Raw genomic sequence first — 26,679 nt, forward strand, 5'->3', positions numbered from 1 at the left:
TCCTGTTTCATGCCTTGCATCCATTGCTGCTGAGACCGGTTCAGGCCTGCTGTGGACTTTGTGTTGATTTAAATTGGTTTAAGTAGGTTTGACAATCAATGAATTAACGAATATAGTCATTTAAGAGACATGAAATCATGCCAACATAAGCTGTGCAAGGACTTTTTCAATCATATTGTATAAAAATGGTTTGTGTTTATAAAATATGTACACTCTGGGTTGGCATTTGGCATTTGTTGGCATAGTCCTGAATCTTCATGTTTAGTGCTTTTATTTTTAATTCTTACGCCTTATTTGTTTAATATTATTTTGTTGTTTGCTATTAACTATCACTGCGGTAGGTTGGCACCCTTCCCAGGATTGGTTCCTGCCTTGTGCCCTGTGTTGGTTGGGATTGGCTCCGGCAGACCCCCGTAACCCTGTGTTCGGATTCAGCGGGTTGGAAAATGGATGGATGGATGTTAACTATCACCATTGTGGAATTGTTTGCTGTGATGCCATATGTCTTATATGAGTGAATGTAAAATTGTTGGGTTAATGGCAGAGCCTCACCTTATTTACCTTTTCTTTATATTTTTCATTTTCTCCTAATCCCATAACATTTGTCATGTTTATGTAATTCATTTCACAGTTTGGATTACATTTAATTTTGGTTTGGATAATATTTCATAATAACTAAAGCTGGCAAATAATAATTTAATTGTGATGTCAAACTTACATGCCTAATGATTTATAAGTAAGAACAGTTTGTACAGTGCTATTAATTAATGAGAATATATTAAATATTCTTTCTATGAAAACTTCTTTCATAATAAAAGTTTTGATACTGTCATAATGTACATACTGTGTCACATAATTTTGGAATATTCTCATGGTGATAACACCTCCAACTGTCTAGTTCTATTTCTGATGTGCTTGCTGCTTTTTGCTTTTTAATAGGAACCATTTCCTAATAACCTTTTTATTTCTTTTTCACTGTCATTTTTACCTGAAAATACTGTCACTGAAGATGCTGCTAATCCTAAATGATACACAGACTGTGGACATTTCAAATGTTACACATCTACTTGGTATTTTAAAAGGACTGAAGGATGTAAGCTTAATGGCTTTCATTGCAAATGCGTCAGTTTTTGCCATGTAGAATTTCTAGTAGTGGCCAAAGCATCTGGTATTATACATCAGATGATACACTGATATGCTGGAGCTTGCTGTCAGCAGGTTTAGAGGGAGGGAAGAGGACTGCGAATAAGAGAAAGGGAGACGGACAGAGTTCAGGAAGATGTGTGGAAGCTAACGGGACTACTGACTCTCACATTTATTCTCTAGCTCACCTGTTTTGAACTGGAATAAAGCTCCCAAAGCCCTCGTCCATTGTTACAGGGTCCTGGCGATGGCAGGGGTGCCACTCTCTCCGCAGCTCCTTTTAACACTTTCAGCAGCTATTGGTAAGTTGTGCTCTTTTCTTTTACCCTGTCCTCCTCATTCATCTGCTCTGCAGTGTGTGTTCAGTGCCACTGAACATACTAAGTGAGCAGCATCGGGCCATCAAAGATGTCCATTTAATATGCAGATTTCATAAACTGATTTTGCTTTCATTAGCTTTGTTCTTATTTTCCTGGATAACTTAAGCATGCATTTAGTGGCTTCACTTTGTAAGTAACATATTGATATGATTGACATCGTGTAAGATGTGTTTCTGTTTTATAAAAATGTTTGTTTGTAGTCTGTTTACCTAACAGATTAATAGGGTGGCTATATTTGAGGCAACAGTGTTCCATATGAAACAGATTTTTAATTAGTTTTCATTTTTGGCTGAGATTTGATTGGTAAGAATTCACATTATTCTAATTATAATAACAATCACACTGGCAATATACATTCCTTTCATATGCGCTTGGCTTTGCTTACTTTTCACATTATATTATCATTTACATATTTTGACTTAGATAGATAGATAGATAGATAGATAGATAGATAGATAGATAGATAGATAGATAGATAGATAGATAGATAGATAGATGAGTATGTCTTTATCTAAAATGGATAGATGAAAAATCTGCTAGATTAGAAAACTAGTTAGACAGTAAGGCATGAGGCACTATATAATCAATTAATTGCATTAATACACCACTTTTTAAGCCTACGCAAAGCACTTTATAGAGAATGTAGGGAACAACTTCAACAACCAATGTGTAGCATCCACCTAGATGATGTGACAACAACAATTAATGTGCCAGTATGCTCACCACACATTAGCTGTTAGGTGGTAAAAGGATAAAGAGAAGACGTTAGCCAATAAGGAACAGGGAATTGTTAGGGTGCCATAACGACCAGACCATTGTTTAAAACGTAGCCAGGACATCATGAAACACCCTACTCTTTTCAAAAAATGCCCAGGAATCTTTCACAACCCCAGAGAGCCAGGACCTTGGTTATACATCTCATCCAAAGCAACTATATTTTTATGGCACTATATAGATAGATACAGTAGGTAGTAGATAGGTAGACATATAGACAGATAGAAAGGCATGATACTGTTTAAAATGAATAGATGAGAAAGGTGCACCTATTAGATGTATAGATGCTAATGCACAAGGCGCAAATGTATTTAAGGAGACAGACAGACAGACAGACAGACAGACAGACAGACAGACAGACAGACAGACAGACAGATAGATAGATAGATAGATAGATAGATAGATAGATAGATAGATAGATAGATAGATAGATAGGAAAGGCACTATATTATTGACAGATAGATAGATAGATAGATAGATAGATAGATAGATAGATAGATAGATAGATAGATAGATAGATAGATAGATAGATAGATCAAGTATTTGAAACGTTTCTCCAATCAGAGGGTCACTGACTGCTGAAGTCTGTCTTGGTAGATTCAGCCACAAGTCATGAAGCAGCCATTAATGGTATGTCAGTCTATCAAAGGACATATTCACAAAGTAACCTAAGCTGCTTATCTTTGGGCTGTGAGAGAAAACTGGACTGCATGAAGAAAATCCATGCGAAAACAGTGAAAATTTAAGAAATGTCACTGCTTTTCTCATCTGATTGAATGTTATTTTTATAACATGTCTGCAGAAATTGAATTAACTGGTAAAGTGTGAATGGTTGCACACTGGTTGACATTGCTTCTTTTCAGTTCTTGGGTGCTGGGTTCGAATTCTAGCTTTGCATGGTTCGCTTGGAGTATGTACTGTATGTTCTCCTTATGTCTCTTTTGTTTTTTCCACCCACATCCCAAAGGATCCCAAATGTTTTAGGATATTTGGTGTCTCTAAATTGTCCTTGTATGAGTGTGCCCTGGGGTCTCTTTTGTTGTGTCCAGTGCTGGTGGTATAGCTCACCATGAACCTGAACTGGATGATCATATTGGATAATGGGCTGAATAAGTGCAGTGTAAGTGACAGTACAGTCACTGTCTTCACATCCATGTGTTGGTTCTTGCTTTGCAACCAGTCTTGCCAGTATAGACTACAGCTCTAACGACCCAAATAAAATAAATATTGTGACTCAATATTCTCCAAAACCAACTTTAGCCCACTCCATCCCTCTGATATAAAAAATACATTAACTGAGTTATGTCTAAGCTAAATATGCGACTGCACAGAGACTGAGTTTGATGCTGTTTCAGATGTTTCTCATTCACTCTTTAACCCAAGACGTCAAATCTTGATCAAAGAGAAGAATACCTGTCTGTCCATACTCCAGGGCTTTTTGGTTGTATTGAGACAAGTCAATATTATAAATCCCATATTTTAAATAACTTTTTTTATATGTTTCACAAATGTGTTACTCGAGTGAGTTTTTTTTCTCACTGCCAAAAGACAAGCGTCTTGTCAGTTGGTTAGTGGTTTCCAGCACAGCAGGTGTAGAGTGAGCCTTGGCTGAGATATTGCTGTCCAGCGCCCTGAGAAATGCCAACAGGTAGCCGAAATGAACTGACGAAAAACCAAAAAAGTTCTTCAGTGCAATACAGAGCATTGACTCTCTTAAATGTTAACTAAACTACAGTCTGTACATTATATCAATGACTTTTAAGGTTTAATATGCTTGTCACACCAACGCACATTCTAGCAACAGCTCAGTGATATGAATTATAATAAGCATTAGTCTTCATTTAGCTGGTCTGGCTGCATTTCCCTAATGGATCAAGGTATCATTATTTGCAAGTTTGTGTGAAATGCTGTGTATGGATGAGTCAGAGTTGCTGTAAATACAATATGCTTGTTCCACAGTCAAGCTGTCTTTTATAAATTGTAGCATTTTCATGGAAAGCTGCTTACACACATTTCGAGCCTCTTTTTTTGCATACGCAAGTTTTGTAAATCTGACTGCTGATCAGTGTCTGTGGAGTTTGTAGGTTCTCTTTGCGTTTCCTAACCCTGGTAGTCTGGTTTTCTTTCTTGAAAGGAGGATGGTATCGAATGATTTCATATTTTACAAACAGTCAGACCCTATCACTTTTTTCACATTTTGCTATGATGCAACCTTTTGCTACAATCATTTAAATCATTTTTTCTGCACTTCAAGGAACACTCGATAACCCAGAATGACAAAGCAAAAACAAGATTTTAGGAATTTTTGCAAATTAATTAAAATAAAAAATTGAAATATCCCATTGACACAAATATTCAGACTCTTTACTCAGTACTTAGTTGAAGTATATTTGAGATTGATTCCAGCTTGGAGTCTTCTGAGTATGACATAATAAGCTTCACACACTTGGATTTGGGGATTTTCTGTCATTCTTCTTTACAGATCCTCTCAAGCTCTATAAGGCTGGATGGAGACCTTCAGTGGTCAGCTATTTCCAGGTCTCTCCAGAGATGTTTGATTAGGTTTAAGTCTGGCTTGGCCACTCAAGGACATTTCCAGAGTTCTCCCTAAGCTACTTCTGTGTTGTCTTTGCGTTATGCTTAGGGTCATTTTCTTGCGGGAAGATGAACATTTGGCTCAGTCAGAAGTCCAGACAGCTCTGGAGCAGACATTCATTAAGAATATGTCTGTACTTTGCTCCATTCAGCTTTCCCTCAATGCTGTCTAGTCTACCAGTCTCTGCCACGAAAAGAACTCTACAGCACGATTCTGCTACCGTTATGCTTCGCCGTTGGAATAGTATTGCATGGATTATCAGCATTGGTTTCTTCAAACCAGAGAATCCTGTTTTTCACAGTCTGAGAGTCCTTAAGGTGCTTTTTAGCAAACTCCGAGGAGGCTTCCATGTGTCTTTCTCTTAGGAGAATCTTCCGTCTGGCTACTTATAAAGTCCAGATTAGTGGAGTGCTGCATTAGTGGCTGTCCTTTCGGACGTTTCCCTCATCTCCACACAGGTTCTGTGGAGCTCAGACAGAGTCACCATTGGGTTCTAGGCCACCTCTCTTGCCAAGGCCCTTCACCCACAATTGCTCAATTTGACCAGGTGGCCAGCTCTAGGGAAGAATTGTGATTATATTTCTTCCATTTAAGAATTATGGAAAGCAACCATATTTTTGGAAACATTCAATGCTGCAGGATTTTTTGTACCCTTCCCCAGAGCTGTGCCTTGACATAATCCTGTTTCAAGAATATGCAGGCTATTCCTTCGACCTTATGGCCGTTCTTCACTCTGATACACATTGTCAACTGTGCAACCTTCTATAGACAGGTGTGTGCCTTTCCTAATCAAGCCCAATCAATTGAATTGACCACTTCGAACAAAGTGTAGAACCATTAACAATGAGCAATAGAATGGGATGCACCTGAGCCAGATGTCAAGTGTCACACCAAAGGGTCTGAATACTTACAATATTTTTGGGATATTTCAGTTTTTTATTTTAAATCAACTGGCAAAAATTTCTAAAAACCCTTTTTTCACTTTGTCATTCTGGTGTATTGAGTGTTGTTTGATGTAAGGAAAAACTTAAATGATTTTAACACCAGGCTAATACAGCAAAATTTGTAAAAGTGAAGGGGTTTGAGTACTTTCTGAATCCACATTATAATATTAATGTCTGTGTGTTTCCACCCTGTGATGGACTAGTTCCCTGGCAAGGGAGTATTCTTGCTGTGTGCCTGGTGCTTGCTAGGATAGAATCCAGTTTCCCTGCAGCCCTGCCCTGGATAAGCAGGTTTGTGATGAGTGGTCCATCGTGTGGAACTGTTTTAAGTAAGTAATTGTGACTGAGAGTGTGCAGGCTCAGAATTGGGTGTGGGTCCAGGGATGGTTGGGGTGCCTGGCTGATTGCACATATATGTGCTAATGCGAATGTCAGTCAAGGGCCTTATTGTTACCTTGGAGGGAGCAGCATCTCACACCTACACCCAGTTAGAGAAAGAGATATAAAAGGAGCCAGCATGGCAGAAGGGGGGAGGAAAAATTGAGAAACTGGAAAAAAGGATATGGAGGTTAAAGAGAGGAGAAGGAAGGCAGGATTGTGAGAACAGAGCCGGCACAGAGGAACGGAGGTAGGCAGCCGGGAAGAGGAGAGCCCCCTAGGAGGAGCGTAGGTCCAACACTCAGGGGCTGAAGATAGCGAATCCAATTGTGCATATTTTTTGGAGTAGCTGGAATGGACTGATGCTCGATCTGCTCAAGGCCAAGGAGTGGCACCTGGAGTTGGAAAAATGAGGTCTGGCACAGTGTCCTGCTGGTAGCCATGGACAGCAGGGACCCTGACCTGAAGTAGATAATTATGTGAATTAAGTAGTAATTATGTGAATTTCCCCTTGGGATTAATAAAGTATCTATCTATCTATCTATCTATCTATCTATCTATCTATCTATCTATCTATCTATCTATCTATCTATCTATCTATCTATCTATCTATCTATCTAGAAGGTTGGCTGTGTTTATCGGCAGGATAATGGTTTTAAAGGGATTCGTGGGGATTTTAACCTCGTTTTAAAGGATTATTCATTTATTGACTTGGCTTTATCCTCCATGTACCTTTGCTGTGTTTATGGATTATTTATTTATTGAAGAGTAATTTGAAGTACTGAACTATTTCATTTGAACAAATTTTTCGATTTTTGGATTGTTAATAAAAGCACTGAGCACTTGTTCCACCCACCCTTTGGTGCATGGGTTTGTCCTCATTTGACTGGCTCATCTTGGTTATGACTATTGATTGTGGGGGGTTAAAGAGGGGCTCCCAAAGGAAAACTAGAGCATGGAGCCAACCCACACCGTAAGAAGGCTAAGAAAATGGATAGATGGATGGAGGATAAAGAAAATATTAAGGAAGACTATCGCTCCCTGCTCGCTTCGCTTGCCAACCCCTGTGCCTGTGGTTCTGTCACTCGCGTATGGGGATGTGGTTGTACAATTTAAATAGATTTTTATTTTCATGGGAATTGATACATATGCATAAAAGAACTATTTTACATTACAGAGTAATTAACCGTATTGAAAAAAAGAGTAAAATGTAATAATTTGAAAGTCAATTATGTTTCATGTTGCGTTAGAGTTATTCGTTGATAATACGATTTAGTTCTGTTTGGCTTTGAAATTAACATGCAAATACTTTTTAAACTTACACTTTTACTGTAAAACTTAAGTAAAAACATTTTTTTCAATAAACTTTTTGTCAATATCGCATTGAATTTTGATTATGTGTTTGAACATTCATCGTGACAATGCAACGTATAACTGATTGAATTGAATTTCTTTCTCTCTATTAAATAAAATGACTATTTCGATTGTTCGGCTCTGATATTTGTTAATTGTCTTTGCAAAAGCTATTCTAACAGGAAACTGTTAACATTTTAATAGAAATGTCATATCAAGATCTCCTTTGTTGTGTAATGTAATCCATGGAAGATGTACTACATTAACTTTCTTGGATACATCCTTCTTTCTACAGTAATTCGTGCGGTGAAAGACCCGATGGTGTTAACAGTTGTAGTTATTCTTCGGGATATTGTAAGTTGTTGTTTTCATCTTCTGCACGGTCACCACCAACTGTTTCATCATGGTATACTGATACGTATTTAACCAATTTGCCGTGTAACCGATCGACATTTTTGGTGTTAATTCATTTGACTTCATTGTTTGGACATTGTGCGTGGTTTCCAAATGGTTGAGAGGAGGGTGTGACTTGAAAAAATCTCATGGCCAAGGTCTCAATTCACAGGACTTGAAAAAATCTTCCAAAACGTCTTGTCTCGTCACAGGATTTTTTTATTATAATAGAGAGGTATTGGTAATCTGTTCTATTCATGTCATACCAGGTCAGATAGATAAGACATTGTTACGTGTATGTATTTTACAATACAAAATACTTAAATATGGGGACATTGATATACTAATTGTAAACATTCCAGTACCAAACACAAGTTTGACATAGCCTAGGGGCTACAGTGAAAAGATGAGTTGGCAAAAGTTTCAAGGACATAAGCCATGCCTCAATAGGATGTACCTGAGGCCTGACCATGACAAGGAATTCTGCAATACACTACAACACGAATTGGCACCTGATGTGCATCAAGAAAGCACAAGTCTGATATAAATTCAGGATAAGAGAAAAACATCTCAGTGTCTGTCATTCAATCCAGCTAGAGGCCATACCAGATCAGAGACTAATCAGCATACTAAGACGAAGAGTCACTTGGTTATTTAGACATACGGAATGCCTAGATTTCTAGTAAGACAAGACAAGACAAGTATCTGTTCAAGTTGTATTAGTGTTATTTTGTCACACTCATTACTTCTGTTTTGTGCACATTCAGAAACTGGAGAATGTTAATATATAATGTAAGAGTAAAAGTGTAAATCTTCTTTCATGCCTTTTTTTGCTTTGTAACAGGCTGTTAAGTTTAAATATGTAAGTTGTAGTTTGTGACACTCTATACAAAGTTATATAATAAAGAGTCTGAGAGTGATAATAGGGTCAACATAGGACCCTTTCATGATAAAAAAAACTTCTATACCCCAAAGACATCTTTGCTTGGTTGAGTAGTGTTTCTAAAATGACCGTTATTTTGTGCCTCATTATCTTATGGTCCTGCACTGAACAACTAAGTGTGCTAAAAAATAGATGAATGAAATTACAATGAGTTTAGCTGTCTTTGTCCATGGTTTGGATTCACGTAGTTAGCATATTTTGTATATAACAGGTCTGGATCGGCTGGCCCAGTGCTGCCTCAGCTGTGTAATGGCCAAATTGGGGAGGCAGCTTGATGGCTGAGGTCTTTAAACAAATCCAAATCATATTATGTGATATCATCTGTTGAATTCTGCTCTGTACTTGTAATATTTTTATTTTACTGTTATATTGTATTGTTGATTACTTGTGTTCTGTTCTGTGTATTGTATTGTATTGACCCCCTTCTTTTTGACACCCAACCTACCTAATAAAGGGGTCTCCCTTTGAACTGCCTTTCCCAAGGTTTCTTCCATTTTTTCCCTACAAGGGTTTTTTGGGAGTTTTTTCTTGTCTTCTTAGAGAGTCAAGGCTGGGGGGCTGTCAAGAGGCAGGGCCTGTTAAAGTCCATTGCGGCACTTTTTGTGTGATTTTGGGCTATACAAAAATAACTTGTATTGATTGTATTGTATATAGACAGGAGCTCTTAAAGCTCTTTAACAGTAATAATGTTAAAAATCATAATTTATTAAGCTTATTAAGTTACGACTGTTAATAAAGGACAAAAAACTAAAACTCCTTTCTAACTGTCCTTGAGTAGCCCTGCCAAAGCCCAGACTTGAACACCATAGAACATTTGTGGAGAGACCTAAAGATGGCAGTTTACAGACATTTTTCATCTAGTCTAATGGAGATTGAGAGGACCTGCTAAGAAAAATGGGAAGAAACTGCCCAAATCATGGGATGCAAAGCTTGTAGAGGGCTTACCCAAGGAGACTTGAAGTTTTAGTAGCTGCCAAAGGGGCTTCCAAAAAGTACAGAATTAACGGTCTGAATACTTATATGAACGAAAGATTCCAGTTTTTGATTTTTAATAAATTTGCAAATCTATCTGAGAACATGTTTTTGTTTTGTCATTATCGGTTATTGAGTATAGATTAATGGGCAAATATAGCAAATGTATCCATTAAACTTAAATCTACAATGCAATAAAGTGTGCAGAAAGTTAACAGGTCTGAATATTTTCTGAATCCACTGTACATTTAGTAAGAAGTTAAATCTTAGTGTATGTTGAGCATATTCATCCATTACTATCTTTAAACATTTCTAATCTTTTCTTAGTCTAAGTAATCATTATTTCACTGCTACTGAGAGGAGAACAGAGAAACTGAGATTCTAAACCATGAGAGTGTGTTGTGTCATTCATTCATGTCAATAGCCAGACCATACCCTAGCAGCACTGGGTGACAAATGGGCATCAAACAGCTCTGAACAGCCCATTGCAGGGACGTTTACTGTGTCAGTGCTCAACTAATCTAATTTAAAAGCAAATTACAATATTAAAATACTCCAGATATGCTGTGTACATTCTCAACCCTGCCTAATCCAATTCAGTGTTACAGGCTGCACGCTACACTTTATTTGCATAATTCTGTACATCCTAAGTGGCAGCAACTTTAGCAGTTTTCTAGTACTTTCTGTGACAGCGTTATGCCTTCGTGCATTTGACTTGCTGCCCTTTCAATGCCACTGGAATTCATTATTTTGATTTTCCCTTTCTGACTTCCCTGTAAATGTCAGGAAAATATGTGTGGAAAAGCATGGAAGGACATGCAAGTGAGAGGCAAGGGCTTCAGGAGTAAGCGGAGCAAGAATGCTGCCCTTTGAACTGGGGTGTTATGATATGGCAAAATGGTTTTGCATTTTTTTTCAAAGTTCAGAGTTGGTTGTCTGGGGCGTCTAAAACTCAAAGAGTCAGAATCCGTTACACTGGACAACTCATTTTTGAACATAAGAAGTTCAACAAATGAGAGAAGACCATTCAGTCCATCAAGCCCATTTGTTTAGCTAATAGGTAAGCTTTCCCAATATCTCATCCAGATTCTTCTTAAAGTTTGTTAAGGTTTCTGCTTCAACTCCATATCTTGGTAATTTGATCCAGATTCCCTCAACTCTTTTCGTAAAGATTTTGGTATTCTTACTGAGGTGTAAAAGCTGGTGCTAATGCCTAAATCAAAATGTTAGTATCAAACCAACACTACTCTACAAACAGGAGTTAGGACAGTTGAAAATTACAAAGCAAGCTAATATATACAGTGTTAACACAGCATAATATCTTCTTATATAATACGCTACCGTGGCTGTTCGTTTGTCTGTCCAGGATTTTAAATCACCTGTAGCTCGCAAACCATTTGACTTATTGACCTGACATTTGGTACACATATACTACCTGGCGTGTACTATCTGCTTTCGGGTGATGATTTACCTCCAAGGTTATTCCTCTTTTTATTTTTATTTTTATTCTCATCCCTACCACCTTCACCATCACTTCCCCTACCTCTTCATATCTTAAATCATTCTTGAGGCAGATTGAATACTTGAGTGCCATCTTAAGTAAAAAATTAAAGAAAACGTACTAAGTAATTGCAACACAAACACCGACTTAATCAGTTTTAATGCAAAAAGATGCAGACGAAAGAAGAGAAGAAGTGGGCCGCTAGTGTGGAGAAAACAGCTGCTCAGGAAGCAGTAAGCGCATCAACCTCTGAGCAAACGAATGCTAAACGTACAGAGAAAGAGGATGACAACTAGGAATGCTCAAGTCAAGCGTGTTCACTGCATGTTACTGGTATGCTTTAATGCACATCAGGAGAAATAAAATTCACATTTAAACATATTTGTAGTTATATGACAAATTCTACAATGCTTACAAGATGAATGAATTAGAAATCAAAAGTAAATAGGTTTAGTATTTAATTAAAATGAACTTTCTTGCCTTTTTTTGAAAATTTCTAATAACAGCATCAATATTAATTGGTCTGGCAATGTTTGATTTAAAGAGGGATCCAGAATTTACTAGCCTGGCTGAAGGGTGGAGTCACATGATCTTCTGACTGAAACATTCTGTCCCCAGTGGAAGATCTTGAGAACACAATCTAACAACACACCCCATGTAACATCTAACCCTGGTTTCCCCTACTATACTGTATGCAGCTAATAGTAAAAAATAATAAGTGATGAGTGATAAAATCTCATTATCATAAAGACTCAGCCCCCCCCTTGGCCCCTGGTCTCAGTGCAGTTTACTGGCTGACCTCCCCTCTTGTAGGTCCTGCCACTAGTAATCCAATAAAAAGTCTAACAAGACCTCATATATTATGTTATAGCTATAATGCGAATTACAATATGTAGAACAATTAACATCATCACTTGGGAAATACTGAAAAAAATAATTGATGAATATTATTTATCACTTCCTACAGCTACAATGGAGCTAAAGTTGGAAAAGAGAAAAACAACCCCTTCTGTGTGTCCGGTCGGCCACTTCCCCTGTGGCAACCTTTCTACTTGTTTGCCTCAGCTGCTGCACTGCAATGGAGCCAAAGACTGCAGCAACGGGGCTGATGAGGTCAACTGTGGTAAGAGTCCAAATTTTTATAACAATGAAATATAACTTTAATATAAACTCACAGCTTGTTAGACTGATCCCCCTCATGCCTTTGGAAGTCAGACGTGGTCTGAAATATTGAGAGCCAATTAGGATTCCGAAGTTTCTAAAGCCTTATGGATGTGCTTGACCCTTAATCATCAGAATTTATGAAATAATATTGTTTTACTTGGTGTTGTTTATTTTACCAACATATATTGGAAACAATATGATTGCTGCCATTTTGGAGTTGTTTAGGATGTTGTGTGCTGCTATGCATCCATGTCATATATGGCACTATGTGTCATAACGTTCGAGCTATTGTCAGAGGTAAATTTACACAACTGTTTTCAGGATAGAAGAGGCCTTTATTAAATGCATGGAGCCAAGCAATAGGGAAGGCAATGAAAAACAACTGCTGATTACACTTCTTAAATACATAGCTTATTGCAGTGCGTGATTAGCTTTCATCTTCCTTGTAAGTTACTGTTAAATGGGCCTGCTGATGCCAGGATCTTTTGTTTCCTGCTAGAACCAGACTGTTCTGTTCAGATCAACGCTTGAATAAAATGCTTGCTCATAATAAAAATTACAAAAGGCAGTTACCCCCTTTGTATTTTCAGTCTAACAGATTTAGGGTAGTCTGTATTAGCATTAGGGCGGCACGGTGGCGCAGTGGTAACGCTGCTGCCTCACAGTTAGGAGACCTGGGTTTGCTTCCCGGGTCCTCCCTGCATGGAGTTTGCATGTTCTCCCCGTGTCTGCGTGGGTTTCCTCCGGGCGCTCCGGTTTCCTCCCTCAGTCCAAAGACATGCAGGTTAGATGGATTGGCGATTCTAAATTGGCCCTAGTGTGTGCTTGGTGTGTGGGTGTGTTTGTGTGTGTCCTGCGGTGGGTTGGCACCCTGCCCGGGATTGGTTCCTGCCTTGTGCCCTGTGTTGGCTGGGATTGGCTCCAGCAGACCCCCGTGACCCTGTGTTCGGATTCAGCGGGTTGGAAAATGAATGGATGGATGTATTAGCATTAGGAAGTTCTGGTGGTAAGGCAACCCAACCAGTGGAGGAATTCAAAATCACATTAGTGACAGGGGGCAACAAATCTTTCATTGCACATTTCAGAATACAGTAACATAACAACCTAATAAAGACAATGGCTCTTAAAACAATAAACACTGCTTTTAACCATGCTGGACAAGGCTGAGATGTAGTTCAACAGATGATCATGTTTTGAATAAATGCATGGAAGGCTTTACAAAAAGATACATTTGTTTTTGAGTAATTTTTGTTTGAACGTTTTGGCTTTTGACTTTACAAGTTGGAGTTTAGTTTTGTTCTGGGAATACTAGTTGTCTGATTCCGTAGTGTCCTGCATGCTACTTTTCTGTCTCAAAAACCACTTGTTTTTCTCAGGTTTTCTTTCATATTTGAGATGGTCACAATGTACAGTGACAATTTATTTTTTTAGTTTTGTTACCATGAGAAAGATGAGAAAATGTACATTCGCTGTCACTCTTGTATGTGGTTACCGACGAATGACGCATCTCCTTTGCACACATTTGTATGTAAAACTGTTTAAAACTTCAATAGTCAATTAAGGGTTCTGAACTGTAACAAATGAGTTTACTAAAACTAAGCTCCAAAACATATTGCATTTTTAGTAAATAAATGGGTTCTAAGAAACTGGTTAAAGCAAAAACCTGCAGCCACTTTGGACCTCCAGGACTGTAATTGAATACTCATCTGATAATGGATGAGACTTGGGGAAGTACATGAGAAAGCAGCATTTCAGTTTTTGGCAACCTTTGTGATTTTCTTTGTGCCTCGTTATGTGGTGGGTGGTTGAGGCAACATGCTGTATCAACCATAGTCCCAATCTCCTCCTCCTCCTCATATTTAATTTCCTGCTGTAAATAATAGAGCAAGTACAACTCTTCATCTTAACCAGATATTCCCACAGGAAGAGAGTATTATCCGATGGTGTAACTATATTCTTCAGTGTGTGTGAGGTTCAACATAGTTGGGAACAGCAAGAAGGCTTACCTTATATATGAGACCCTGGTTTATACACTGATCAAAAAAATTAACGGAACACTTTTTACTCATAGAGCAGCATCAAGTCAGAGAAAACATCTGGCTATTGATCTGGTCAGTTAAGTAGCAAAGGGGGTTGTTAATCAGCTTCAGATGCTTTGGTGTTAATGAAATTAACAACAGGGGCACTAGAGGGGCAACAATGAGACGACCCCCAAAACAGGAATGGTTTAACAGGTGGAGGCCACTGACATTTTTCCCTCCTCATCTTTTCTGAGTGTTTTTTACTAGTTTTGCATTTGGCTACAGTCAGTGTCACTACTGGTAGCATGAGCCGATACCTGCACTCTACAGAGGTTGCACAACTTCTCCAGGAAGGCACATCAATACGTGCCATTGCCAGAAGGTTTGTTATGTCTCCCAGCACAGTTTCAAGGGCATGGAGGAGATTCCAGGACACAGGAAGTTACTCTAGGAGAGATGGACAGGGCCGTAGAAGGTCATTAATCCATCATCAGGACCGGTATCTGTTCCTTTGGGCAAGGAGGAACAGGATGAGCACTGCCAGAGCCTACAAAATGACCTCCAGCAGGTGACTGGTGTGAATGTCTCTGACCAAACAATCAGAAACAGACTTCGTGAGGGTGGCCTGAGGGCCCGACGTCCTCTAGTGGGCCCTGTGCTCACCGTGGAGCTCGATTGGCATTTGCCATAGAATACCAGAATTGGCAGATCCACCACTGGCTTCCTGTGCTTTTCACAGATGAGAGCAGGTTCACCCTGAGCACATGTGACAGACATAATATGGTCTGGAGAAGCAGTGGAGAACATTATGCTGTCTGTAACATCGTTCAGCATGACTGGTTTGGTGGTGGGTCAGTGATGGTCTGGGGAGGCATATTAATGGAGGGACACACAGACCTCTACAAGCTAGACAACGGCACCTTGACTGCCATTAGGTATCAAGATGAAATCTTTGGACTCATTGTCAGACCCTGTGCTGGTGCAGTGGGTCCTGGGTTCCTCCTGGTGCACGACAATGCCCGGTCTCATGTGGCGAGAGTATGCAGGCAGTTCCTGGAGGATGAAGGAATTGACACCATTGACTGGCCTCCACACTCACCTGACCTATATCCAATAGAACATATCTAGGACATTATGTTTCGGTCCATTCGACGCCGCCAGGTTGCACCTCAGACTGTCCAGGAGCTCAGTGATGTCCTGGTCCAGATCTGGGAGGAGATCCCCCAGGACACCATCTGTCGTCTCATTAGGAGCATGCCCCCCCCCCCCCCCGACATTGTCAGGCATGCATACAAGCACATGGGGGCCATACAAACTACTGAGTACGATTGGTTCTATTCAATAAGGGCGCGCACAAAAAGGCGACCTTCAAAAGGGCGACCTCAATTGGGAGCGGAGAATAAAAGCGCACATAAATAAAAGCGATCTTCGAAAGGGCGACCTCAATTGAGCGCCGAATAAAGGCGCGCGTAAATAAAGGAGCGCTTCAAAAGGACGACCTTCGGAGCGAATGAAATTAATTGTCCTTGATTATGCTAATAGACCGCATCTCGAATATCTGCGTGGCATTGCACATAATCTACAGCTTCAAGTGTAACTTGCTTTCACCTTTTTATACATTCAGTCATTGCCTTAATCTAATTTTCTGTAATTTTGAAAACAACGAAATATAGAGAGCTTTAGAAATAGTTCGTTAGAAGTTCATGCATTAATTAATTGGATGTTTTAATATTCTTGCTTTCACCTTTTTATACGTTCAATCATTGCCTTTATCTAATACATTTTCTGTAATTTTGTTGCGTTTGCCTTTATTCGCTGTGCCCAATTGACGTCACCCTTTTGAAGCACTCCTTTATTTATGCGCGCAGTTATTTGGCGCTCAATTGAGGTCGTCCTTTTGAAGCTCGCCTTTATTTGCGCGCGCCTTTATTCGGCGCTCAATTGAGGTCGCCCTTTTGAAGATCGCTTTTATTTATGTGCGCTTTTATTCGCCACGCCCAATTGAGGTCGCCCTTTTGAAGGTCGCCTTTATGTGCGCGCCCTTATTGACGGATACCAGTACGATTTGGAGTTGCAGCAGTGAAATTTCAGCAAAATGGACTAGCCTGCCGCATCATTTTTTCACAGGGTGTCTTTGAAGTCAGCCCTCTGTAGGTTGATAATTTTCATTTCCATCAGACGATGTGGCATCCTTTCGTTCCTAACACATTACCCAGTGCATATCAGCAGAGATATCCAGCAGGATTTTTCCCATTGAGATCTGATGTGTTTTCAAAGTATTCCTTTAATTTTTTTGAGTGGTATAGTATGAACTTCAAAGACATATGGCTTAAAAGTAACTAAAAAGTAAATAAATGAATCTACCACCTTTGCCCATCAATCTATACTCAATGACCCATAATGGCCAAGTGAAAACATGTTCTTAGAGAGTTTCTCAAAAATGGAAATCTCCTATTTATATAAGTACTAGCAAAATACCCGCGCTTCGCAGCGGAGAAGTAGTGTGTTAAAGAGGTTATGTAAACATATATATACATAAACATACTGTATATACATATATATATACATATACACATCCACATATATATACATATATCAACATATATATACACATACATATATATATATATATATATATATATATATATATATATATATATATATATATATACACACACACACATGCAGACACATATACATATATATACATATACATATTTGTATATCTACATATATATACACATATATACATATATATACATATACATATTTGTATATCTACATACATACACATATATCTATCTATATATATATATATATATATATATATATATATATATATATATATATATATATACACACATATATATATATATACACATACATATATATATATATATATATATATATAGCTGATTAGCCAGTGGATTCGCTCAGTGAGTGCAAGAGAAAAAAATAAAATGTATGTATAAAATAAGTTAAATTGCCAAATTTATTTTTCCACAAATAAAGAGCACTTACAATAACATAGAAATCAATATAAACAACATTAACATCATTATCATTTGAGAATATAAAGTAATATATAAGAAGCACATTGCATATAAATATAAATTATTAAACATTAAAATGTTCTTCTATAAAACAGTACCGTGGCTATTAGTTTGTCTGTCCAGGATTTTAAATGAGCTGTAGCTCACAAACCGTTTCACCTATTGACTTGAAATTTGGTACACAGATACTATGTCACGTGTACTATTCGCTTTCCCACACATATGAACACATATATATATATATATATATATATATATACACACATACATATACAGACACATACACATATATACATATACATACATAGTGCGTTGCAACACGGGCTGTGATTGTTACATGGGAGGGAGACGACAAATCACAGCTTCCCGCTTTGTAATCGGGCTTGTGATTGCTGCTTTGACGGATGTCCAGATCCCACAGTATTTCCCCTTAAGAGAGGCGTTAGGCAAGTGTAATTGAATAGCGGTGGTGCAAGTTATTACTCTTTTTATCTTTATTTTATTTTATTGTAGAATCAACTTACAGCTGCGCGCACCAGTGCGTGCGTGGCGGATGCGTACGGCTGACGTTTTCATTGTCTACCACCTTCGCTAATCATTGTTGAAGGCAGATTGAAGACTTAAGTGCCAGCTTAACTGAAAAATTAAAGAAAACGTACTAAGTTTTAAAAGAAATCATTTTTAACGGGAAAAGATGCCGACGAAAGAAGAGAAGCAGCGGGACGCTAGGGTCAAGAGCTGCTCATTAAGCAGCAAGCGCATCAACCTCTGAGCAAACGAATGGTAAACGTACAGAGAAAGAGGATAAATACTATGAATGGTCATGTCAAGTGTATTCACTCCACGTTATCGTGGAGTGCGCTGTTACTGGTATTTTGATAAAAGAATCTGAATAACATAAGAATCGTATAAATTATTAAACAGTAAAACATTAACATTTAAGAAGTAAAGATACATTGAGTACTACTGTAGTGCTTTCGGGTATAGTACATTTTTTGTTTGCCCATTACATGCATAAATGTATAAATTTTTTGGTGTACCTACCCAAGAACACGCGACATGACCCGGCAGTTAAAAATTTATCGCTCCAGCAATTTTAACTCTGTTACAAAGTCATCTAATATGGTATTGCAAAGGGCAGCGGGAGCGTTTCTATAAACTCAATTTAAACTTACTGTTTACACCGTGCTTTGAAGATGCATAGTATGCGACACGTGTTTCGCCGTAATTGTGTGCTCATCAGGAGTACAGAGTTACTGCACTCCCTTACGGGAATCGATCCTCGGACGTAGAGGCGAAGCCCCTAACGTTGTGCCACGGCGTGAGGTTCGTTCATTTGACAGCATGTAGATCGGGGTAATTACATTGCAGGCATTCGTAGTCTGATTCACAATCTGATTGTATGGGTGGTTACCTACCAGGTAACGCTTGTGGTTGGTGAGCAAGTCGGCTAACTTCTGCCACGGTGCCCTCTTTCAGTTGCGAGAAGCAGATCATACAATGGTTGAAATAGTTTAATATATATAGCAAAATCACCGCGCTTCGCAGGGGCGAATATGGTATTGCAAACGGCAGCGTTTCTATAAACTTAAAGTTACGGTTTATACCGTGCCTTGTTTCATATTCTTTTCCTACCTTATCAATTGTGTAATGTGTTTTTTGAACAGGTTTGATTAATGCAAGTGATCACTCCTGCTGCGTTCAGTCACTTCACGTGAGCCACTCTCTTGTGTGATGTTGCGATGTCCACGGGTTTATTTAATGTTAGCTAAGACCCGGCAGTTAAAAGTTTCTTGCTACAGCAATTTTAACTCTGTTACAAAGTGATGCAAACTGTCGTTTATATCTCGTGTCTTCTCATTAAACTTTTATCTCGCGAATATGTTATTGCAATCCGCAGCGGGAGTGTTTCTATAAACTTAATTTAAACTTACGTTTTACACCGTGCTTTGTTTCCCTTATGAACATGCTTGTATGCTTAACTCGCTCCGTTCTCAATTGTTTAATTAATTTTTTGCTCTTCGCTGTTTGCGGCTGTTCCATCCATTTCCCCCTACTTCGTTCTTTTATCTCGCGAATATGTTATTGCAATCCTTAACGGGAGCGTTTCAATAAACTGATTGAAAATAGTTTTGCATTTACCTTTTTAGTAAAAGGCGAGCTTTTAAGCCTGAGAAATCACCCCGTAAATGCACACGTTTAATTGGACATGTGTTAATATGTATGGTTACACAGTATTAAAAGACAGTGAACAACGTCAGTTACCTTTCTTCCCGCGTTTGATAAAAGGTGAGGTTTTAAGCCTGAGAAATCACCCCGTAAATGCACACGTTTAATTGCACATGTGTTAATATGTATGCTTACACAGTATTAAAAGACAGTCAAAAATTAACGTCATTTACCTTCGTTCCCGCGTGTGACTCGTGCTGTAAATGTCTTCCTTGTTTTTAGTTCACGTGATTACGTAGGAGGCGTGATGACGCGATACGTGACTCCGCCTCCTCCATTACAGTGTATGGACAAAAAATATGTTCCAGTTATGACCATTACGCTTTGAATTTCGAAATGAAACCTGCCTAACTTTTGTAAGTAAGCTGTAAGGAATGAGCCTGCCAAATTTCAGCCTTCTACCTACACGGGAAGTTGGAGAATTAGTGATGAGTGAGTCAGTGAGTCAGTCAGTCAGTCAGTGAGGGCTTTGCCTTTTATTATTATAGATTCAGATCCTTTGCTGTAGTTCACCAGATTATGGTCAGGTACATCCTGTTTGCTTCAGTTCTTCTTGAGATGTGTCTAGAAATTGATTGGTGTCTGCCTGTGGCAAGTTGATTTGATTGTATATCATTATAAAGGCAAACACCTGTGTACATGAGGTCCCACAAGTCATATTGCATGTCAGGACAAAAACCAAACTTTGAAGTTCAAGGAAGTCTGTAAATCTCCACAATATAAATATGCTGAGCGACAGATCAGGGCAAAGGTATAAAAACCATTTCTAAAGATCTGAGTGTTCCCAGAAGTGTAGTGACCTGAAAAATTGTGAAACTGAATACATTTGAAACCAGCAGAACTCTTCTGGGAGTGACCAAGCACCCAATGGTTCAAAAGAGCTTCAGAAGTTCTCTGCTAAAGTGGAAGAACCTATCAGAAGGATGGCTGTCTTAGCAGCCCTGTCATTCAGGTGTGTATGGTGGAGTGGCTGACTCTCACTTGGAGTATGCCAAATTGCATTTAAAGAACTCTGAGAGCATGAGGAAGAAGATTCTCAGGCCTGACGATACAATAATTGAACTCTTTGGGCTGAATTCCAAGTACTATATCTGGTGAAGACCAGGCACTGCTCATCTCCTGCCTAATACTATCCCTATAATGATGCATGGTGGTGGCAGCATCATGCTATGGGGGTCCTTCTCAGCAGCAAGGACAGAGAAACTGGTCAGAATTGAGGGAAGGATGAATGCAACCAAACATAGAGAAATCATTGAAGAAAACCTGCTCCAGAGTGAACATTACCTCAGACACGGGTGACAGTTCACCTTTCATACATACAGCCAAGATAGCGCAGAGTTAAACCAAACGTAATGTGTGGAGAGACCACAAGATGGCAGTTTACAGACACTTCCCATACAATCTAAAAGAGCTTGAGAGGATCTGCCAGGAATAATGGGTTAAACTGCCCTGATGCAGGCGTGCAAAGCTAGTACAGACTTACCCAAGAAGACTCAAAGCTATAACTGTCCCAAAGGGACTTCTACAAAGTTCTGAATGAAGGGTATGAATATTTATAGGAATGAGAAATTTTCATTTGTCATTGGTAATACCTTTGCAAACCTTTCTGAAAACATGTTTTCACTTTGTCATTATGGGTTGTTGAATGTAGAGTGAGGGGCATAAATGGCAAATGAAAAACTAAAATTAAATCTACAGCATAATTAAATGTGCAGAAAGCTGCATAATTTCTGAATCCACTGTAAGAGTACAGACGACAATTGAATGTACAGTAAATGTCTCAAAGCAATTATGTGTTCATTTTGTTTATTTTTTGTTTGACAGAAGACATCAGTGGCTGGTATGTGATAATCGATAAGGCTCGAGGAACACCTTTCCCTGATAGCTGGCAAACAGAATGCCGTAAGTAGTAAAAAGTTTCTTGAACACCACAGATTCTAAGGAAAACTGGAGGAGCATTCACTAAATAGGCACTCTGTCAGTCAAATGATTTTAAAGTAGTGGGCTGCAGTGGGATAGCCTCTCTACCGTACCTGGGAGGTGAGGTACCATGCAGAAGCAGGATCTGAATAATAAACGGGGCTTCATTAACACATTTAATATTTGAGCATTAGTTCATCTCACTTTTTAAATGACGCAATCATAGCCTACCTCCAAATTTAAACTGTTTCTTTTTCTAGGTAAAACCTAATGCAAATAAGTTATAATATAGATTCAGTTTATACCAGTTTAGAGTAGTCTTGTTTGGTATACTTGTTGGGAAATTACTAAAAAGAGTTTTAGTCAGTAAAATAGAAGGCAGTATGAAGAGTTGAGATGTAATGTGTTGCTAGCAGTAACTATTGCACTGGAGGTATTTTGAAAAACGGTCTTTCTTCAGTCCTGGTGCTTAGGTAAATGAGCTGGTGATTCCTCGAATGTTTGGAGCATTTTTTTGTATTTTTAGTCCTGTTATTTTGTTTTCTATTCTAATTCAGAAGTTTTTGTTTAATGTATTTTTTATTTGGTGTTTAATATTTGATATTACTTTGTATCGAGTGTTAATAATTTGATCTTTTTATGGGTTTGTATTCCTATTGTACCTTTTTAATTTTTGTGAAGCACATTGAGCATGGGAAAGGCACTGTATAAATAAAATGCTATTATTTTTCTTTTTTTATGTTATTAAAATAATATGGTTGGATACCTCCATCCAGAAGAGATACTCTGTAGACAATACAGAATAAAGTGAGCATGATTGGTTATAAAACATGTTCAAAGGGGACAAAGGCAAAAAGTGATTAAGGGGAACACAAGCGGTTCTGCATACTCTGCATATTCATAATGCATCAGAACAAAGTTCTAGCGAGAGGGTGCCATAAAAGATTCTGTGCATTGAGGTATGCTGGGATAGAATGGTCTACAAGAACTGTGACTTGGCTGTATAAAAACCCTTGTTCACTGTGTGCCAGAAAAGACTGTGGACTTGAGGTCTGTTTGCATATCAGCGGGGTGGATCATGCCAGGGACAAATGGATGCTGAGAACTTGGAACATGTGTTTGCTAACCATGGAATAAATGGGACAAACTGTTAATATCAAATATCATTTGTTAATCTATGTAATTAATACCAAGTGTTTATTATTTTTTTTTCTGTTTTCCATCAAAAACATTGGAATATTTTAAGGAAGATGTGATGCATTGCTTTAAAATGTGAGATTGGCTAAAGTGACAGACATACATCTGGCTGTAATTTAAATAAATTCAGTGTAAGGAAAAGCTTAAAGTAACTTTTGGGTGGAATAATAAGAAAATTAATGATCTGTTAGGGTAGATAGCCTCAAACATGAATTAATTCAGTTTAATGTATAATTCCTTGCCATATTTCTTTAAATAAGACTATCAGCTAATACTGTACATGCAGTATAATATTAGCACTGACCATACAGACATCCATGGAGCCTGTGTGTGGTGCACTATTATTACACAATCCAACAGTGACAGAAAATCAAAGCATGCACAATAGCGGCCTGGTTTCCATTACTGATGGTTTATTGTCTTAATCCCTAATATACCATGGCACAGGACAATGATACTTTCCAGCAAGGTCTTCAGGCACAGACAGACAGAAAAGTATCCACCAGGAGTATATTGTAATGCTATTATGACAAGTAGGGCACTGCCAGGGACAGTATAACATATGAGGGTAAGTCAATAATGATCCACATTTTTGTAGTAAATTTGTTTGGATTGGCCGCACAGCTTCAGCCGAGCACATGTGGAAACATGGTGTGTCTTTGGTCACATCACCTTGATTTGTCAGTTTTTTTCTGGTTGTTTTCTAGGTGTAAACTTGCCAGATCCACTCGCCATCGGTAATCTGCTCATCTCCTTTCAGTGCCCTCCATTTTCTTTACCTTTTGTAAAGTGTTCCTCTTCCATAGATCTTGCTACACACAAAGAAGTGTGGACACCTTGTAATTGTGTGTTTATTTATTTATATATATACAGTATACATATATATATATATGGAAGAGAAGGTCTGTGACACGGTTTGCATATTTGCAGCTGGAGATCCACGAAGGGAGAAAAAATTTAAGGCCAGTACTAAAAGTGCCAGAGAGTTGGCCGAGTCTTGGCTATCAGATGAAAACGCCATCAACAGACATTTGGACATAAATCCAGCATATGCTAACTTAAGAAGAACATGTACATAATAAATAAACTATACAACCCCCCCCCCCCACACACACACTTAATGTGTTGCTATATATTGCCTTTGATTCTTGTAAGTCTAAGCATTATCCTCTGATGAAGACCCCTGATAGGGGTTGAAAGCTCAGGGATAAAAACTACTTTATGATACGTGATTCATTTTTTCTCCCTTCGTGGATCTCCAGCTGCAAATATATATATATATATATATATATATATATATATGTGTGTGTGTGTGTGTGTATATATATATATATATATGGTGTAAAACAGATATGATTCATTGACATTAAGATGTAAACAGGATATTTTTTAGGTCTTCACTAAATGCATTATTAAAAAAATGAATGCAATTGTACTCTTTCTACTTGTGCTCACCACCAGACCTCCGAGAGTATCCCCAGATCTGTGACTGCCAAGAGACTGAGTTGGAATGTGTGGACGTCCATTTGCATTCCATCCCAAAGGTGTCTCCAAACATAACCTTATTGTGAGTAGATAAAGACTATATACTTAATATTTGAGAGGTTTTCTTTTCAGATTGGGTTACTTTATCTTTTTATAATAATTTATTTTCTTTCCTTTTATTCCAGCAAAGGAGAATTGACAACTTCTGTAACAAATTTAAACAGCCAAACATTAGATATTCATGCAAATGGTGCCTACAGATAAAAGGTGATATATAGTGGTGCCTGCGGTTCACAAACACAATCTGTTCGTGAAATCTGCTCGTGAACCAATTCAATCGTAGTCCAAAGCAATTATTCCCATAAGAATGTATTGAAATGTAATTAAGTGCTTCCCAAGCCCACCCAATCCTATTTTGTTCATTATTTTTTTGTTTTTTATAGTAAAAATTTTGAAAAAAAGACATTACAGTATAAAAATGCCTTAATAATACGAAAATAAAAATAAAGATAACACTTAGCTCACCTTTATAAGGGAGAGTTCAGGCATGAAGGACTGTAAGAGAGGAAGGGGTTAAGGGAGAAAGCTACTGTTTGGAAGGAGAGTCCGCTTCCATGATACCAGTGGGTAACTGTCCTTCGGGCATTTTTTCATGTCTTGCTCTCTTGGCCTCTGATTGGTCCGTGGAGTCTCATGGGACCTTTATCACTAAAAATCTATCCAGCGAGATTTGTTTTTTTGCTGCACTGGAGCACTGTCCTAAAATATGACATCACATTATCATTCATTAGTTCTGCCAATCTGTTTGTCACAGTTTTGTTTGAGTGAAAAATTTCAGCAAAGGCCTGCACTTCTCTCCACTTAGCACAAATGTCTTTTCATTTCGTTGGTAGCTTCCCCCTCTTCCTCGGAGTGCCCTCAGCTTCATCAAAGCCCTCAAAATCCGGAAGAATTAACATTGTTAAGATGAATATCCTTCCTAAACTTCTCTTTTTATTTCAAAACATTCCAATATATATCAATAAATCATTTTTTAAACAGTTAGATTCAACAATAACCTCATTCATTTGGAACTCAAAACACCCACGTATCCGAAGAGCGACCCTACAAAGACCTCAGGCAGTAGGTGGCATGGCTTTACCTAATTTTCAGTTTTATTACTGGGCAGCAAACATACAAGCCATAAAAACCTGGACACAAATAAATGAACATACACAGGCTTGGTCCGCAATAGAAGTAAAAACCTGTAGTACTTCTTTATACTCCTTTCTCTGCTCTCCAATAAATGCAAGTTATCGCAAATATACTAATAACCCAATTGTGCTTTACTCACTCAGAATATGGAACCAAATTAGAAAGCATTTTAAGATGGAAAATCTTTTATCAGTGGCACCTCTGCAAGAGAACCACCTCTTTCAACCTTCGCAAGTATATCCAGTTTTTAATAACTGGAAAAGTTTTGGGATTAAAATGCTCAGAGATCTTTATATAGACAACATATTTACATCTTTTGAACAATTACGTTCAAAATTCAACCTCCCAGCTACACATTTCTTTTACTATCTTCAAATTAGAAATTTTGTTAAACAGAAATTGCCCAATTTCCCCCACCTCGCACCCTCCACAATGCTGGAAAAAATACTGCTCAATTTCGAGGAATTAAACACTATTTCTGCATTATATAAAATCTTATTAGAGTCCCAACCTTTCAAAGATCCAAGAGGACATTGGGAAGAAGATTCCTTAATCAATATATCAGAAAAGGAGTGGAAGGTAGCAAAGCAGAGAATTCACTCGAGTTCTATATGCACAAAGCATAGAATTATTCAACTAAAAATTATATATCAAGCCCATCTGTCTCGCTTAAAACTGTCCAAAATGTTTCCAGGGCAGGATCTAACCTGCGAACGCTGCAACCAAGCTCCTGCCTCACTGGGTCACATGTTCTGGGCCTGCACCAAATTAACATCATTTTGGACAAAAATTTTTACGTGCCTTTCAGACAGCCTTGGGGTCACAATCCCTCCTAACCCATTAACAGCTGTGTTCGGTGTTCTTACACACGGACTTGAATTGGAGAAGGACAAGCAAATGGTGATTGCATTCACTACACTTTTGGCACGCAGACTTATTTTGTTAAATTGGAAGAATCCTAATTCTCCTCTGATAAGTCAGTGGGAAACCGATGTTTTATATTATTTGAAATTGGAAAAGATCAAATTCTCAGTTAGAG

The 26,679-nt window shown here is 38.3% G+C and overlaps 2 protein-coding genes across 2 annotated transcripts in view; one reads left to right on the plus strand and one right to left on the minus strand.

The window, feature by feature from the left end:
• Window positions 1-26,679, minus strand: part of arl10 (ADP-ribosylation factor-like 10) — a 339,868-nt gene that overhangs the window by 168,602 nt on the left and 144,587 nt on the right. The window lies entirely within an intron of this gene.
• LOC127529632 (relaxin receptor 2-like) lies at window positions 1,328-24,710 on the plus strand. Its single transcript, XM_051933819.1, has 5 exons — window positions 1,328-1,445; window positions 12,345-12,500; window positions 21,669-21,746; window positions 24,423-24,528; window positions 24,632-24,710. Exons 1-5 carry the CDS (start codon window positions 1,391-1,393, stop codon window positions 24,708-24,710), a joined length of 474 nt encoding a protein of 157 aa, XP_051789779.1. The 5' UTR covers window positions 1,328-1,390.

The sequence above is a fragment of the Erpetoichthys calabaricus genome, chromosome 11 (genome assembly GCF_900747795.2).
Source record: "Erpetoichthys calabaricus chromosome 11, fErpCal1.3, whole genome shotgun sequence".
Classification (NCBI taxonomy): domain Eukaryota; kingdom Metazoa; phylum Chordata; class Cladistia; order Polypteriformes; family Polypteridae; genus Erpetoichthys; species Erpetoichthys calabaricus.